Source organism: Polistes dominula, unplaced genomic scaffold (assembly GCF_049000335.1).
Source record: "Polistes dominula isolate Pdom_NZ unplaced genomic scaffold, Pdom_raw_medaka contig_29, whole genome shotgun sequence".
Classification (NCBI taxonomy): domain Eukaryota; kingdom Metazoa; phylum Arthropoda; class Insecta; order Hymenoptera; family Vespidae; genus Polistes; species Polistes dominula.
Genome location: NW_028300865.1, coordinates 1339303 through 1354916, shown reverse-complemented (window position 1 = coordinate 1354916; position 15614 = coordinate 1339303). Strand labels below are relative to the sequence as shown.

At 32.3% G+C, this 15614-nt stretch overlaps 1 protein-coding gene and 1 long non-coding RNA gene across 4 annotated transcripts in view; one reads left to right on the top strand and one right to left on the bottom strand.

Annotated features, from left to right (window-relative positions):
- LOC107066343 (uncharacterized) overlaps positions 1-15614 on the bottom strand; it is a 112286-nt gene that overhangs the window by 49427 nt on the left and 47245 nt on the right. Inside the window, exons 25-27 of the mRNA XM_089175072.1 lie at positions 6667-6831; positions 6462-6560; positions 4896-5384 (exon numbers count right to left, since the gene is read on the bottom strand). Coding sequence (XP_089031198.1) covers positions 4896-5384; positions 6462-6560; positions 6667-6831 — 753 coding nt within the window. The remainder of the gene's footprint in view (positions 1-4895; positions 5385-6461; positions 6561-6666; positions 6832-15614) is intronic.
- Positions 7650-14297, top strand: LOC149033758 (uncharacterized). Of its 3 annotated transcripts, XR_016175788.1 has the most exons (4): positions 7650-10076; positions 10809-11157; positions 11371-11395; positions 11468-14297. It is a non-coding gene; the product is annotated as an uncharacterized LOC149033758 (long non-coding RNA). The 3 variants fall into 3 exon arrangements; XR_016175785.1 differs by having other exon boundaries at positions 7650-9013; positions 9753-10076; positions 10809-14297; XR_016175786.1 differs by having other exon boundaries at positions 11371-14297.

Here is a 15614-nt window from a genome sequence, read left to right as displayed (position 1 = left end):
TACCAGAATTAATGAATGGTTCGATCAACTTCATAACAACGTACTCTTCAAATGGAACTTTATATTTTATTTCAGTGTATCTTCCCGAATAAGGAAAACCATTGACTATATATTTACTATTGACGTCACAAGCTAAATAAAATTGTATTAAAATTTTTTCAAGATTACAATTATTTTTATTATCCCACCAATACAATTGATTGTTAATGTTAATGCATTTGCCAGGTTTATAACAATTTTGTGAATTTTTAATAAAATAATTCCACATAGTCGATCGCATTATAAAATTATTGACAGTGTTAACTCTTTCATCTTTCATTTCAAATCTTAAATAATTGGATATTTCAGTGAACACAAATTTGTCCATAATATTTTGAAAACATCCTGATCCATTATCTTTACCCCAAAAATATAAGAAATTGGTGTTATGTCCCATATAAGCACCACGTTTGTATAACAATCCAATAAATGCGTCGAATTTAATCGTATCTAATTTCCACGTAGTACCCAATACCGATGATGCTTGTGCTTCTGTACATTTGATTATGTAATTTATTATACGTTCATCTATGATCAAAGAAAATGCTGTTTTAACTTGTCCCTTTTTAACATGACGTTTAGCATATTCAGTAGGACCTATTGTATCATTAAAAACATTTTCAATTGGTGTTTTATATTCAGATTTTGAATTTTCATTCATTAATTCCCAAATAGTATCATCAGAATCAAAATCAAAAAGTTTCTCTTCTTTTTCTTCTTTTTCTTCTTTTTCTTCTTCATCTTGTTTATCATTTTCTACGTTAGTTTCACTTTTCAAACTTTCACCTAATTCGTTGCTGCTTCCTCTTCGTAGTATTATGATTCGAGGAATTTTTTTAATACTATACTTATTATCCCGAAATACTTCATCTTCTTCATGATCTTCACTTTCCTCTTCATCAGTATCCACACACAATTTTTTGATAACTTTATGTAAATTTGCAAGATCTTTAGAATTCTTTGACATATTTATGAGAAATTCTTCTTAAACAAAATTATTTTTACACTCAGATATATTTCTACCGTTGCTGCTGCTGAAGCTGATGCTGATGCTGCTGTTGATTTATTACTTTGTACTTATTATTTCAACAAATTTTAAAACACTTTTATAATACAAAAATATAATACGAATATTGAATATTTTCAAATTATTATATGTTAGGATGATTTCTCTTTATCTTTCTGTTTCTTTCTATTTGATTTAACAAAACTTTACTGTATATTGAAACATTACCTTTACTGTTTCATTAGGCCACATTAAAATAACCTTTCCTATTGATTGTTTTGATTTGTCGTGTTATTTCGAGCGATAATAAGAAGTAGGTCAGGTTATCTGTATTTCTCAGATAAGAAAAAAAGATAATATATCAACAAAACAAACTCAGATGTAAATAGAGACATTTATAAAACTCAAATTGGGGACGGTTAATCTCTACATGTGTTTCGTATGTTTTCGGATATTATCGTTTCTTTCCGATTGGCTGCAAAATCAACACGAATTCTTACCCAGAGAATGACGGATTTTCAAACTTTCTACAGGTAAATAATATACAGGAGGAGCTCATGTATGAATGTGAACGATTCAAAAACAGGTGAAAGGGGTACAGGATTATAAAATCCAGTTTATCAGTGATGCTCAAGACAACATCAGAAGCAGTCCATTTCTGTTTTCAGCAATAAAACACTGCATCCCATAAGATTCATGTAAGTTTTATAGCTACATTTCTGTGTTTAAGTTCTTATGGTATTTGTTCATTTATAACAGTCTTCAGAGACAGAGTTATTGGCTTAGTCAGAGTCAGAGTAAGAGACAAAGTCAGTCAGTCAGTAAGAGTCAAAGTCAGAGTCAGTCAGTAGGAGTCAAAGTCAGAGTCAGTCAGTTAGATTCAGAGTCAATCAGAATCAGAGTCAGAGTAAGACAGTCAAAGTCAGAGTCAGATTCAGTCAGCCCAAGTAAGAGTAAGAGTCTGTCAGTCAGAGTAAGAGTTAATCAAAGTCAGAGTCAGATTCAGTCAGCCCAAGTAAGAGTAAGAGTCTGTCAGTCAGAGTAAGAGTTAATCAAAGTCAGAGTCAGATTCAGTCAGCCCAAGTAAGAGTAAGAGTCTGTCAGTCAGAGTAAGAGTTAATCAAAGTCAGAGTCAGATTCAGTCAATCCGAGCAAGAATAAGAGTCAGTCAGTCAGATTCAGAGTCAATCAGAATCAGAGTCAGTCAGTCTAAGTAAGAGTAAGAGTCTGTCAGTCAGAGTAAGAGTTAACCAAAGTCAGAGTCAGAGTAAGACAGTCAAAGTCAGAGTCAGATTCAGTCAATCCGAGTAAGAGTAAGAGTCTGTAAGTCAGATTCAGAGTCAATCAGAGTCAGAGTAAGACAGTTAAAGTCAGAGTCAGTCAGTCAGCCCGAGTAAGAGTCCAAATCAGTCAGTCAGTCAAAGTCAGAGCTAGTAAGTCAGTCAGAGACAGTCAGTCAGCCCGAGTAAGAGTCCAAATCAGTCAGTCAGTCAAAGTCAGAGCTAGTAAGTCAGTCAGAGTCAAATTCAGAGTCAGTCAGTAAGGACGAAGTGAAGTCAAGGGGAAACAAGCCAATAGAGTAAAAGCTAAAAGAAAAAGTGGAGATAGAGACAAGAAAAAACAGCCACCGACTGAGATATCTGAAACTGAAAGAACTACTTGCGTAGTGTGCTTAGTGGACTACGAGGAAGACTGGATACAGTGCTCCAACTGGCATGGGTGGGCTCATGAAGTATGTGCAGATATTTCTGAATGTTCAGACGTCTGCATATGTGATCGATGTCGGATGATTTAAATATTTCCGATGCTAGTTGTTCGAAGTGAAATCTGTCTGATACTAGGTAACACTTTCAGCGATTGTATATTTTGACACGAAAGTTTCATTCTTATTTTCTTCATCTTATTATGCAGAAGTTATAATTTTTGAAATACCTTATGTGTCATAATAACTGGGACAGTTGATGATAATTACAACAAGAAAAAGGGTTTGAAAAAGGGTCAAATGGTGTGAAACTAATTAGACGTGTGTACTTAAGTTGCTGCGTATCTTTTGAAATTAAGACGAGGCAAAGAAATTCTCGTGTAAAAGATCGTTGGACTATCTTTTTCTTTTTTTTGTATGTGTACATATATATATATATATATACGTTTCATTTGAACACGCATTTACACAAAGGTAGAAGAAGAACGCGTAGGTAAACGCGTGTGTGCAGCATGCAGGAAGGTGTATCGATCGTTTCTTTGCAGCTCATGGTTTACAACCACGAGAAGGGGGAGGATAAAGCAGACGCAATGTATATATATATATATACAGGGTGTTGCAAAAAATCATTCATTATTTATATAATCCATAAAGTCATATAGCTACCGAGAGTAGAAACAAAAAGTCAACCCTTTTTTTCTTAGATATGAACATTTTTATATGTTAACATTATAATTGAATTATTTATTTACTATTCATTCAAGTTACATAAGATTTTTTTTTTTTTAATAAAATCTTTGAAATAATTTTACATATATTTGTCAAATAAATGAAACAAGCATATTAATATAATTATTTTGTAGAATATTTTAAAATTGTTAATACATTTATATTAAATTCAAAGATTGTTCAAAATTACAGTAAATTCAAACGGGTTGAAAAATCGGACTGAAGATTTGTTTTTTTACTTATACAAGTAAATAAATCATCTATCTTATCATATAAATCATGTAAATATTAAATACTTTTTTTTGTAACATCCTGTATATATGTATGGCTGGCTACAGCACTGTTTTACCTCACTGTTTGCATCCTCTTGCACAACGGATTGCATTCTACGTCTCCCTTTTTTTTCTATAACTATATATATATATATATATATATATATCTGTCTTTTTCACCCTTTACTACCCCCTATTTTTCGTCTGTCGTCGTCTTCATGTCACGTGAGTGTGAATTCATCCGCGGTTGAACGTCGCAATTCACATCTAAGATTATTCGTCTCTTATTTTTTTTATTTATTTTTATTTTTACTTGTATTTTTATGCATTATTATTACTCTCGCATGATTAACGTAGTCTATTTAATCATATTTTTCATATTAAACAATTTTAATTAACGTTTAAAGTACCTAGTTGTTTGTGTTACACGTTGAAAATAAATTCGTACACGTTATACGGGATTTTGTAAATAAACAAAATTTTACCAATATAACAAAGGACCTACCTAACCTATAAAATTAAATAATTTTCAAAAAGATTAAATATATTCATTAAATCATCCATTTTATCTATCCAATTATAAAATTTCTTAAATTATAACATGTACAGTGTGAGTAACAAAAAGTATTCGTACACCGATCAATTTGAAAAATCAAATCTTTTGAAATTGTTAAATTTATAAATGCTGAATTTATACATATTTTACTAATTATATCTAAAAACATAACTGAAACGTTTGTCTTGTAAGTATGCAAAAGTTTTTTTTTAGTGAACAACAACGACATAAAAGTCGATGACACGAATTGGATGAAGAAATTGACTGGAACATCGATCAGTCACGTTCGAAGTTGAGGTTATGTTGGAACCACTAGACCCTATCAATAATGTTTCTGGTATATAATAGGCGATAATTAGGTCATCGAATGTTCTCACGATATCTCTCGGTTTCTATAGAGCTTCCAATGAGAGAGAGACAGAGCTTTATTACTCGAATAAGAAGCGATAATAAGCGGCCTTGATGATATTATCATTATTATTATTATCACTATTATAACATGCATAAAAATACGAATCGATTTGAAACGGGGTTAGTTAAGTTTAATGCATTTTGAAGGAGTTTAAACATCGTTAGGAATTCCAAACCTACCTTGAGTATTTCCGTTCGTCTGTCCTCCCTGTGATGAAGGTATTCCTGGATAATGAGGTGGAGGATGAGGAGACGAATTATTGGGCGACCCACTAGAATGTGAATTGGCAGTCGTTGGGGTCGGTGTACTTGATGATACTTGTTGTGATTGTTGTAAGCTAACGGTTGACGTTGACGTTGGCACACAAGTGTTTCCACCAGCTCCGTTACTTATGTTAACGGATTGCTGTTGCTGTTGTTGTTGCTGTTGTTGTTGTTGTTGTTGTTGTTGCTGCTGCTGTTGTTGCTGTTGTTGCGATTGCGTTTGTTGCGACTGATGCTGTTGCTGCTGCTGCTGCTGTTGTTGTTGTTGCTGCTGCTGCTGCTGCTGTTGTTGTTGTTGCTGTGATTGTTGTTGCGATTGTTGTTGCTGTTGTTGTTGTTGTTGTTGTTGAGGCGTTAATTGAGGACTAGGCGGTTTCTGCGTATCCGTCAAGTCACCTATCGTTTCTAAAATGCAATAGAAATAGATTTATAATTTAAATGAATTATTTCAATATACAAAGTCATGGTTTTTATTATCTATGACTGTATAAATGTATATTTCAGTTAATACAATTGAAAAATAGTTGTATTAAATTGCAAACGTTATGTTTATAAATACACTGAGCTTTTGATGCACATTTGTATAAAAACAAAAGTTAAAGAAGATCAAATTATATATAAAATATCATTGAAGTGAGGTTAGGTCTTTCGTAAAACTTGGTTAAGTTTTGTTAATGTAAAAAAATCATAAGAATTACTAAACTTAATATAAAAATACTTCTTTGAACATGGAAGAAAATTTGAAATGAGTTTAAGAGTCTTAATGGCCGAAAGTGTTTCTTAGATGGATCGAAATTAATGTGCCAGTTTAATGGGGTCGTTGTATTGTGCTAAGTAACATGAGAATAACTATCAATCATACGAAACTTGACAAGTTCTAGTTTACTAAAGGAAAATTTGCAAACCCACCAGTGAAGGTTAACTAATTTGATCGTTAAGTTTCTTGTTTATAGCAAGAAATAAACTGAGAAGCTTTTTTGAAAGACTAAAAGTAACATATTCGAATTTGATTTCCTTTAAACAATGTAATATCTTCAACAACATTTTTAATTAAAATAAATTAATAAAAAATCATATGTGTGTTAAGTGTAACAAAATAATTCAGTGTTTCATTTGACTTCTTTTAAAAAACAATATAATGTTTCCCGCCAAAATTTGAAATTCGAACAAAATTATTAATTAAAATAAAATTATCATATGTAACAATTAATTCAGTGTTTCATTTGACTTCCTTGGAACAATGTGTGTAATAATGTTTTCCGCCAAAATTTGAAATTTGAACAATATTATTAATTAAAATAAAACTATCATATGTATGTGTGTGTGTGATAGGTTAGGTGTAACAATTAATTCAGTGTTCTTGAAATTAAATTATATAAATCAAAGTCATTGTAAAAAATGTACGACCAATAAAACAAAAATTTATCAAATTAGAATTGTTACACTTTTAATTATTAATGTTGATTAATTTAAACAACTCACCATTTTCCGGAAACGACGTAGATCTTATAACAGGTAATAAGATTCCTTTTTGTACCAATTCGTCTCTACTAGCCCGTACAGAAATTTTTCTTTCGAGTGCTATAAAAAAACAAAAACAAAAAAAGAGAACAAGTTAAAAAACAAATCAAAAATAACAATCCTCCATATTTGTTTTCTTTTTTATTTTTTTTATTTTTTTACTTACACAAAGAAGCGGCCTCGAATTTGTCCGATTTCTTTTTCCGCTTCCATTTCCAAGGTTTAAAAAGTCTACCGAGGGCCGAGAATTTGCTTTTTCTTTCAAGGGGAGGCGTTCTTGCACCCGATCCCAGGCTGTTTGTTCGAAGGGCAGTGCCATTTTGTTTCTTAGCTGAAAAAAAAAATTAAAAAAAAAATATAAAGTAAATAAAATAAATTGTAACAGTCATACACTTATCAAAAATTGTTCACACACAATTATTATAAATTATTTAAATAATAATACGAGTTATTCTTTTTTATCGACATTAGATACCGTTTAATCCCTTTTTAATATTTTCTAATAAAAAAAAAAAATATATATATATATATCTTTGTTGAAATCGATCATATCATTTCCTACATTATCGACACTTTTACCGACGAGGGTTTATCATCATAGAGTATCTTTTCAACCCTTTTTTCTTTTACCACCTTACCGTAGAATAGAAAAACAATGATAACAACCTTTTTCATTGATTAAATAAATCAATAAAAAATTGTATTTAATTGAAATAAACATTTCTTAATCTTGAATACAAAAAAAAAAAAAAAATTAACTCGTTCGAATTATTATCTAGATAAAGATTTAACGATACGCAAAATTATCTGATGAAAATCTTAAATGTAACTTCGTATAATTTAAAAATAATTTTTCTTTCAATCGTATTTTAACCAATGGCTACTTTGTTAACCAGTTTGTGTCCTATGTGTCTGTGATGTGAGACGTTGTTATTAAAACTAACGTATCAAAATTTCAAACATAAAAGGCGCGAGATCACATGACACATGAAACATGAGAGCTACTCGATCGTGTTACATACACACAAGGAACATAAATAAAATTACAAAAAAAGAAAACGTAATATATATATATATATATATATATATATATATATATATATATATATATATATATATATATCATATCTTTTTCCAATTAAAAGTACAAACTCGACTACAAAGTACTCGTTTAAATAAATTTCATTTTATTTTTCTTCAAACAAATCGACAGAGCTTTGAAACGTAACTTTTATAATACGATCGGTCTTTTCCAACAAACTTTGCTTATCGAAATTGTTTTTTCGATTTGCCGCCATTACACGAACACCACCACCACCACCACCACCATAGTCAACTCAACACTTTTAAATTCCCCATTTTTTGTAATCTAAACGTACTAACAACTTGTAGCTGTTATGTGTCACCATAAAAAAAAATCAATAAATTATTATAACCTAACTATTATATAAATTAAACAATTTCTTTATTCTTTTGTTTAAACATTTTGAACAGATCCCCCAATTAAAATATCATTCCAATTATGCATCAAGTTAACAAATTTCTTTTTAAAAAAATCGTATTTGTATTACAAATTTACAAGATCTTCAAAAAAAAAAAAAAAAAAAAATATTCAACGAGTGTGTACGTTCATTTTGGAAAATAATTTTCAAAATTTTCTCCCCTAACTTTCAAACCCTTTAGAAATCTAACCTAACTTTTCGTCGTGTCGATCAAAAGAAACGAACAAAACGCAGCGTTCGCGCATGTGCACGGAACATAAGCACGAGGAAAATGAGGGAAGGGGTGGGGGGAGAAGGGAGGGGGGAGGGAGAGGGTAGGGTGTATATATATTGATGTTCCCAATACGAAAGAGGAATAATCAAAGCCACAAAGCAGCACTTCCGGTAGTCGGAAGGCGGCGGCCTATTCACGCGGCTCAAAGGTTTCGTTGAGGGCCCCGTTCGTTCGTTGCCGTTGCACCAGCATCACCACTACCATCACACGAATAAACTGCATTCGCAGCAACGGCAATATTAACGTGCCAACGTTAAAGGAAAGGAAGAAGAAGGTTGGGGAAATTCTCTTTCCTATTGTTCACAAACGAGAGAGAGAGAGAGGTAAAGAGAGAGAGAGAGTTGATGCACCACATCTCACACCATTCTACCCAAGACCGTTTTTAGTCTCTCGTAAAAGACACAATGAAGAAAAAAAAAAAAAACAAAAGGGACACTCGATTAACCTGACATCTACTAGGAGTCATTATAATGGCGCGTCAGGGATCTATCTTCCAATACGACGCGCCATTATAGTGGGAGGACTAGGATAATTCGACCAGGTTTTTAGAGGGCATCAAATCTCACCGTTCTTAGTCTCTTGTAAGAGACACTGTGAAGAAAAAAACAACAAAAGGGACACTCGATTAATCTGGCATCTACTAGGAGCCATTATAATGGCCCGTTATGGATCTATCTTCCAATACGACGCGACATTAGAGTGGGAAGACTAGGATTGACTCGACTAGGTTTTATTAGGTTCGTTTTGATCGTTGTTGGATTTTTATCGAACGTAACACAGCATCTGTCGTCTTATTATTTGAAGGAATCAAATATGGTAGAAAAAAGAAACTAGATATAGGGATAAAATAATAGACAAGTGTTATTGATACAACTAGAGTCAGATCAAGTGGTATAATAATCGTTGGGAACTATGAGTAATCTGAGAAATGTTTAAACCTCAGATTACTAACAACTTCTCAACCATATTGCGATATTGATCATGATCGTACTGTATATATTTTTTTTTTTTTCAAGTAATTTATTTACTTCAAATTTGACATAGAATAAAAACAACATGGATGCAATGATGCATTCCTAGACTAGAATAAATAAACCCTTTAAGGAAGTCTGGGTACATGTTCGCATCTCGCAATAACTATTGATCCGCGTACATATTTCATCATGCATACATACACACACACACACACACCCACTCACATATACACAAGCAATTAACTCTAGAACCTTCCCATATTCTCGCGTTTAACCTGTCACTCTATTGACGTCACACATATAGTTATTTTATACTCTTGCAGAAACTCATTGCATTTCTAACACCAATGTGATTTTTGTATCTATGAAGACGTACCAATTTAAAAAAAAACCTAGACCTAATGAACATGATTTATTATTGAATATATTTATCTAGGATATCATCAGTAAAAAGAGAAAAAATGTTTTATGGTTAAAAATAAAATCGTGAATCATTTGTCAGGTGTTTTCCATCGACGATTTTCATCAATGATAAACTGACGATGCTAACCATAAGTTCAAAGAGAAAGTTATGTTGAAAAGTGCATTGGGTATGGAATAATACTGATGCAACGGTTAGCATAAGGTATCCTCCTCCAGTCACCGTGGCATATCACAGAAGTGTATGCTCAAACGGAGAGATCGCGAATAAGGGATGATGGGGGTGTTGCTATGGTTACGCCACTTTGTTTTCCGTTCTCCAATTACCTCTAGCCTGCTGGTTGTCAACTTGAAACCTTAGATAGGATACTACCTTGACGTTTGGGAAACATCGAAAGGAATACAGGTGAATATAGGTGTTGTTTCATCAAGTAACCAACAGTAGCAACTTATTCTAAATTTTGTGTGTGTGTTTTTTTTTAATGTTGTGATTATTTTAAATTGGATTTATGTAAACATTGTCTTGTTAAATTTAAAAATTCAGATTACTTAATACATTTATTATTTAGAGGTTAATTTAGGTCTGTAAGTATTGTAAATTTTCAATAGATGGCACTGTATTGCAATTCAATTATTTCGATGTATTCACGTCTAGGTTTTTTTTTTCAGAGTTGCATACGACCTAATCTTACTTTTTATATTTTTTTCTTTATTATTATTATTATTTTATGTGATTCTGATTTAATACATAGGATAGTTTTTATCGCAAATTTTAAGGATTTATTATTTAGAAGTTATAACCTAAGTCTTTAGGTTCTATAATTTTTCTCGATAGATGGCGCGGTGTATTGCAATTTCAATTTTTTCAGGTTTTTTTTCTTCTTCAGATTTACATGACACAACTAACCTTACTTTTCATATTTTTTTGTCAACTATTATTATTTTCGGTGATTCCATTCTAATTATGATATTATTTTGTGTGTTTTTACTAAAAAATAATGTAGAATAATATTAAATGAACATTTTCTAAAACACCCTACCCTATACCCTACTAATGCGTGACCAGATAACATCCTAATATAAATATATACATATGTATATAATATCTAGGTATAATCTATCTTTGTCTTTTCTATAGGACAAGTATATCAGCTGGTAAAACTAGTATAACGGCGTGGTGTGGTATATATTGTGAATGCAACGATACGCCAAGCACCGTTACTCACCTTCCTTCTCGTCGAGTTGCGATAGGGAACGACGTAGTAAATAACGAACATTCTAATGGAAAGAGATAGAGAGAATGAACGAACTGGAGAAGAGTGGGAGAGAGAAAGGGACAGGCAGATATACAGAGAAATGCCATACATAGCTAGGGAGAGGGAACATTGGGAAAAGGGTGGGGATTAGGAAGGGGAAGAGATGAGAGTACTGTGCGTGGCACATGGCACATGATTACACACACGCATACCATTACCTCATACATTCAGGTACAAACATATATATATATAGATAGATAGATAGATAGATATATGCGTAATAATATTTGAAACATGTGTGATTGGTCAAAATAAATGTTAATTGATCAAACGTTGAAGAAAGCATGAAACAGTAGATGAATATTAACCCTTTTATTAGTTTTTAATAAATAAATAAAAATAAAATAAAAAATGAAACCCTTTGGAATATAAATTGTGTTGTAGGTATATTGGATAACAGGTATAAAAGGTTTGTTGGAAATAATTTGATAAATGAAACAGTAAAGAAAGAAAGGTAATATTATTGGGTTTACTTTTCTAGTCATCATCCCTATTTTTGGTACGCGTTAGAACGCCCACATTTGGTTATGACCGATAGTGGAAAATTTCTTTGATATTCAAAAAGGTTAATGTAAGTAAATCGATAAACTGGAGGATATTAAACTAGTTGAAGAAGAAAATTCGATGAAACGAAGAGGATGATGATCAAAAGCTAGTTCTAAGTTGGTTCTTTTTTTTTTTTTTTTTTTTTTTAATGTTTTCGCGATAAACAACGCCGACCTTTTCTTGTGTATTGTTTTACTTTCATTTCACATCATCTTTGAGAAATATATATGATACATATAAAATTAACAAAAAAAAAATATATATATATATATATATATATATTCATCCTTCGTTCTTTTATTCTTGCTTTCACTGTCACAGATTCTCACACTATATTTTCTTACCAGGGATTTTTTTTTCTCCCAACTCCCACGTGTCATTGTTCCATGATCATTCTTTCTTATTGTTGGTAGCTTATTACTGGCGTAACACAACTCGACTTCTTACGTGGCAGAGAGAAAAAAAAAAAGAGATTCCGTAAGAATCGTACGTGAAACAACATAACCTCAACATACTGTTGCGATCTTATTTGAATATATGGGAAAGAACAAAAAACCAAGTCACGTTGTTTCCCGTGTGGTAATCCCCTATAATCAACGGAAGAATTTTCTAAATTCAGCTTGTTTATAAAAAAAAAAAAAACCAGATCTTTCGATATGATTTTTTCTTTGATTCAATGTGAACATAACCAACAAAAAAAAGATATTACTAGAAATTATCAGTGAATACATACAATTTAATTTTTCAATTCTTTTAATCAGTTAATTGTGATTGACGTGTATACTCGTCATTACTCGATTCTAGCGACACCAAACGGTGCGTTCTCTCAAATGAGGGCGCCACAGTTAACTGATTAATGAAATTATTTTATTGCTCTTAAACAATGATGACTTTGAAGGGTTAAATTGTCCTATAATATAAGTAAAATGTATTAAATTATAAAAATAATTGTTAATTAATCGATAGAAGAGTCTATTGTTATCTAAAAGCTCAGAAAAAATGATCCTTTCTCTTCGAGATTCACCTGCAGACTGACACCTCTGTCAAATTTTTCTTATTCAATTTTTTTTTATATGACATTTGCATAAAAGAAATAATTCACCTGATTAATCAGTTAACTGTGATTGAAAAGTACACTCGTTATGAAGAAGTGGTACGATTTTTCTAACGACGAGTATACTCGTCGTGCCGTATAAAGTAACGACCATTGGCCATTTAAATTGTAATTTTTCGAGAAAAACAAAACGTATTTTCAAATTTCAAGATGTTTAGAATATTTTGAGCCCATGCTGGAATAAAACTGACAAGTAAAAAATATAAATAATTTGAGACGAACTCATGCGGTTCCTCGTATGCACCGGCTGAGACAGCTTATCAGTTTGCATAACGAATTTATTTATGTGCGATGATAACGTTTTTTTTCTTTTTTAGATGTTAGCCTAAAAAGGGTCAAAGGCAAAAGTCAGAAAGTTGATTTATATTGGGGTGCCTTTAGGTATGGTCAGTCATGGGAGAAATGGGTGACGCCGATTAAGCAGCGGTAATATTTCATTTTGATTGTGTTTTTCGTTGAATATTTATGTAATATATGTTTATGTTAATCATTAATAATGAAATTGTCAATTTTATAATAATAAAGCCCATCTTTTTGATCCAATGTATCTTAATCAGCGTAAGTTACTCTGCAATTGACGAGTATACACGTCATGGCTCAAACGAGAATGCTACAGTTAACTGATTAACAACGTAGAATAATTTCTAAAGAATAAAAAAAAAAAAAAAAAGTAAAAGAGGAATGAAATAAATCAACTTTGATGCACACGGTTAATATCGAACAACAGTTTAGCCTCGAGGAAGATAAGAGGAGTAGGAGTAGGAGTAGGAGGATGAGAGAAACCTGGGTAGAGAAAATGTTTTGGCAAGTGGTCCGAGAAACGAACGAACGAACGAACCGAAGGCGCCCCAAAATTATTTGACTCGTGGAAGTTAGCCAAAATCTACTACAGGGGCACACGTTCGTTTCCAACCTACCCCTACCAACACCAACGTAACCTACGTGCTTTAGCGATGAGAACATTTTCTTCGTTGCACCGGTCGTTGTGGATACCATCAAACGAATCTCACATCCGGTTGGGTTGTTCGAATGGTCCATCCATAAAATCCAATCATCCTTTCTTTCCCCCTCCCCCTCACCAACTTCCTTCAATTCCACCCCCACTCGTCTTTGACAATCAACGATAAGAATCTTTGAGGTTATGTGACTACCCCAACGAATACACTCATCGAAATGGAATAAAATCGATTTTGTTTTGATGACACATTCGACTAAGGGGATGAGAGTGAGGATGAGGGTTAGGGTGAAAGGAGAAACTAGGTCAATGATCGAAATTCTTTTATTCTAAACTTTTGAATTAATTTTCCTAGTTAAGATAGCCGTATACTCTTATCGATGATGGGAATCAAAGAAGAAGAATGAATTGATTATGAAGATAAATGGTTTTAATTCGGGAAGGCCGAACATATATATATATATATACATACACAATTATATATATATATATATATGCATCATCTTGTTGCACACGGCAACAAGACCTTTCTAAGCGATGTAGACTGGTGTCCTGGTTCTATTTTGGTGGCGGCTGACACAGGGTAAACACTCGCAACCAGACCAACGAACCTATTGCAATATGGCGCGGTGGTCAAGGTTTACCCCCATGTGCATTCTTCCAAAAGAATCTTTTGATAATCTTTTTATACGTTGTTTCCTATTTTTTATTGCCCCTCCCCTCCCCTTCCCTAATCCTCCCCCCTCCCTCACCGCACCAATTATCATGTCAAGGCACTCAATTTATTATTCAACTCGTAAAACTGTGAACTCGAATTGGATTTTGTCGTTCGATTGGATTTGTTATTTGATCGTTAAAAAAAACGGTGGGCGGGGGGGGGGAGGAGGAAGAAACAAGCATTTGACTAGTTTACCGGGTGACGTATAAATACGTCAAATGTGTTGTTTTCAAGGTAAAGGTACAAACTGTTGTACTTTATATATAAGTAAATAAAAAAAAAATGTATTTTGTAGTTTTTTCATTTATTTAAAGCATAAATAATAAATAAATAATTAAAAAACAGATGCGTAATTAAAAAAAAAAAAAGGAATTCCACGGTTAACAGGTTTAAAAAATTTGTAAAATTTTCATTTGAAAATATAAATAAATAAATAAATAAATTATATTATTTGATATATATATATATTTTATATTATTTATAAATTAATAAAAATTATAGAATAAAAATATTTCTAAATTAAAACCAACTTGAAGATAATTTTATCATATTATATTTTTATCCTTTGAATTGAACCCTTTTGAAATGTTGCAAAACGATTATTTCTCGTAATGGTGGCGGTGGTGATGGGGGGGGGATGGGGCAGGGGAGGGAAGGGGAAGATTCTTATCAAAGTGCAATAAAGATTGCAACTTTCTTTTTCCTTTATCTATTCTTCCACTTTTTACTTTCTTTGTTTGATGTCAGTGATAATATTTCACATATCGAAGTATTACTACTACTACTACTACTACTCTGTCTGTCTGTCTCTGTGTATGTGTGTGTGTGTGTTGGTTACTCGAAGAATTCCAGAAGAATCATTCGACGTGTTATTTATGGAACTTAACGTCCGTGAAAAGTTTTTTGGGATTTATTTATTTCCTTTTTCTCTCTCTCTCTCTCTCTTTCTTGCTTTCCACAAGCAAAACCACAACCACAATCACCACCACCACTATCACCACCACCTCATCTTCCTCCTTCAACATCATCCTTTTCATTCGTTTGATATATAACACTGGCCTATCTTCTTATTCGGTTCTATTGAGAAAGATACTTCAAAATGAAATGCTATTTTCGAAAAAAAATAAAAAACCCTAATCGAATGTTTTATTTTACGAGGTAAAAGAAACTTTGACACGCTAGAGCGCCACGCGAATTTTTAGGGAAATTCTCGTCAGGCCACGGGGGTTACTTTGTATTGAAAAAAAGTTAAACGTGTCAGTCACAGATGACTGACGTGGCCTAAATTTATAGTC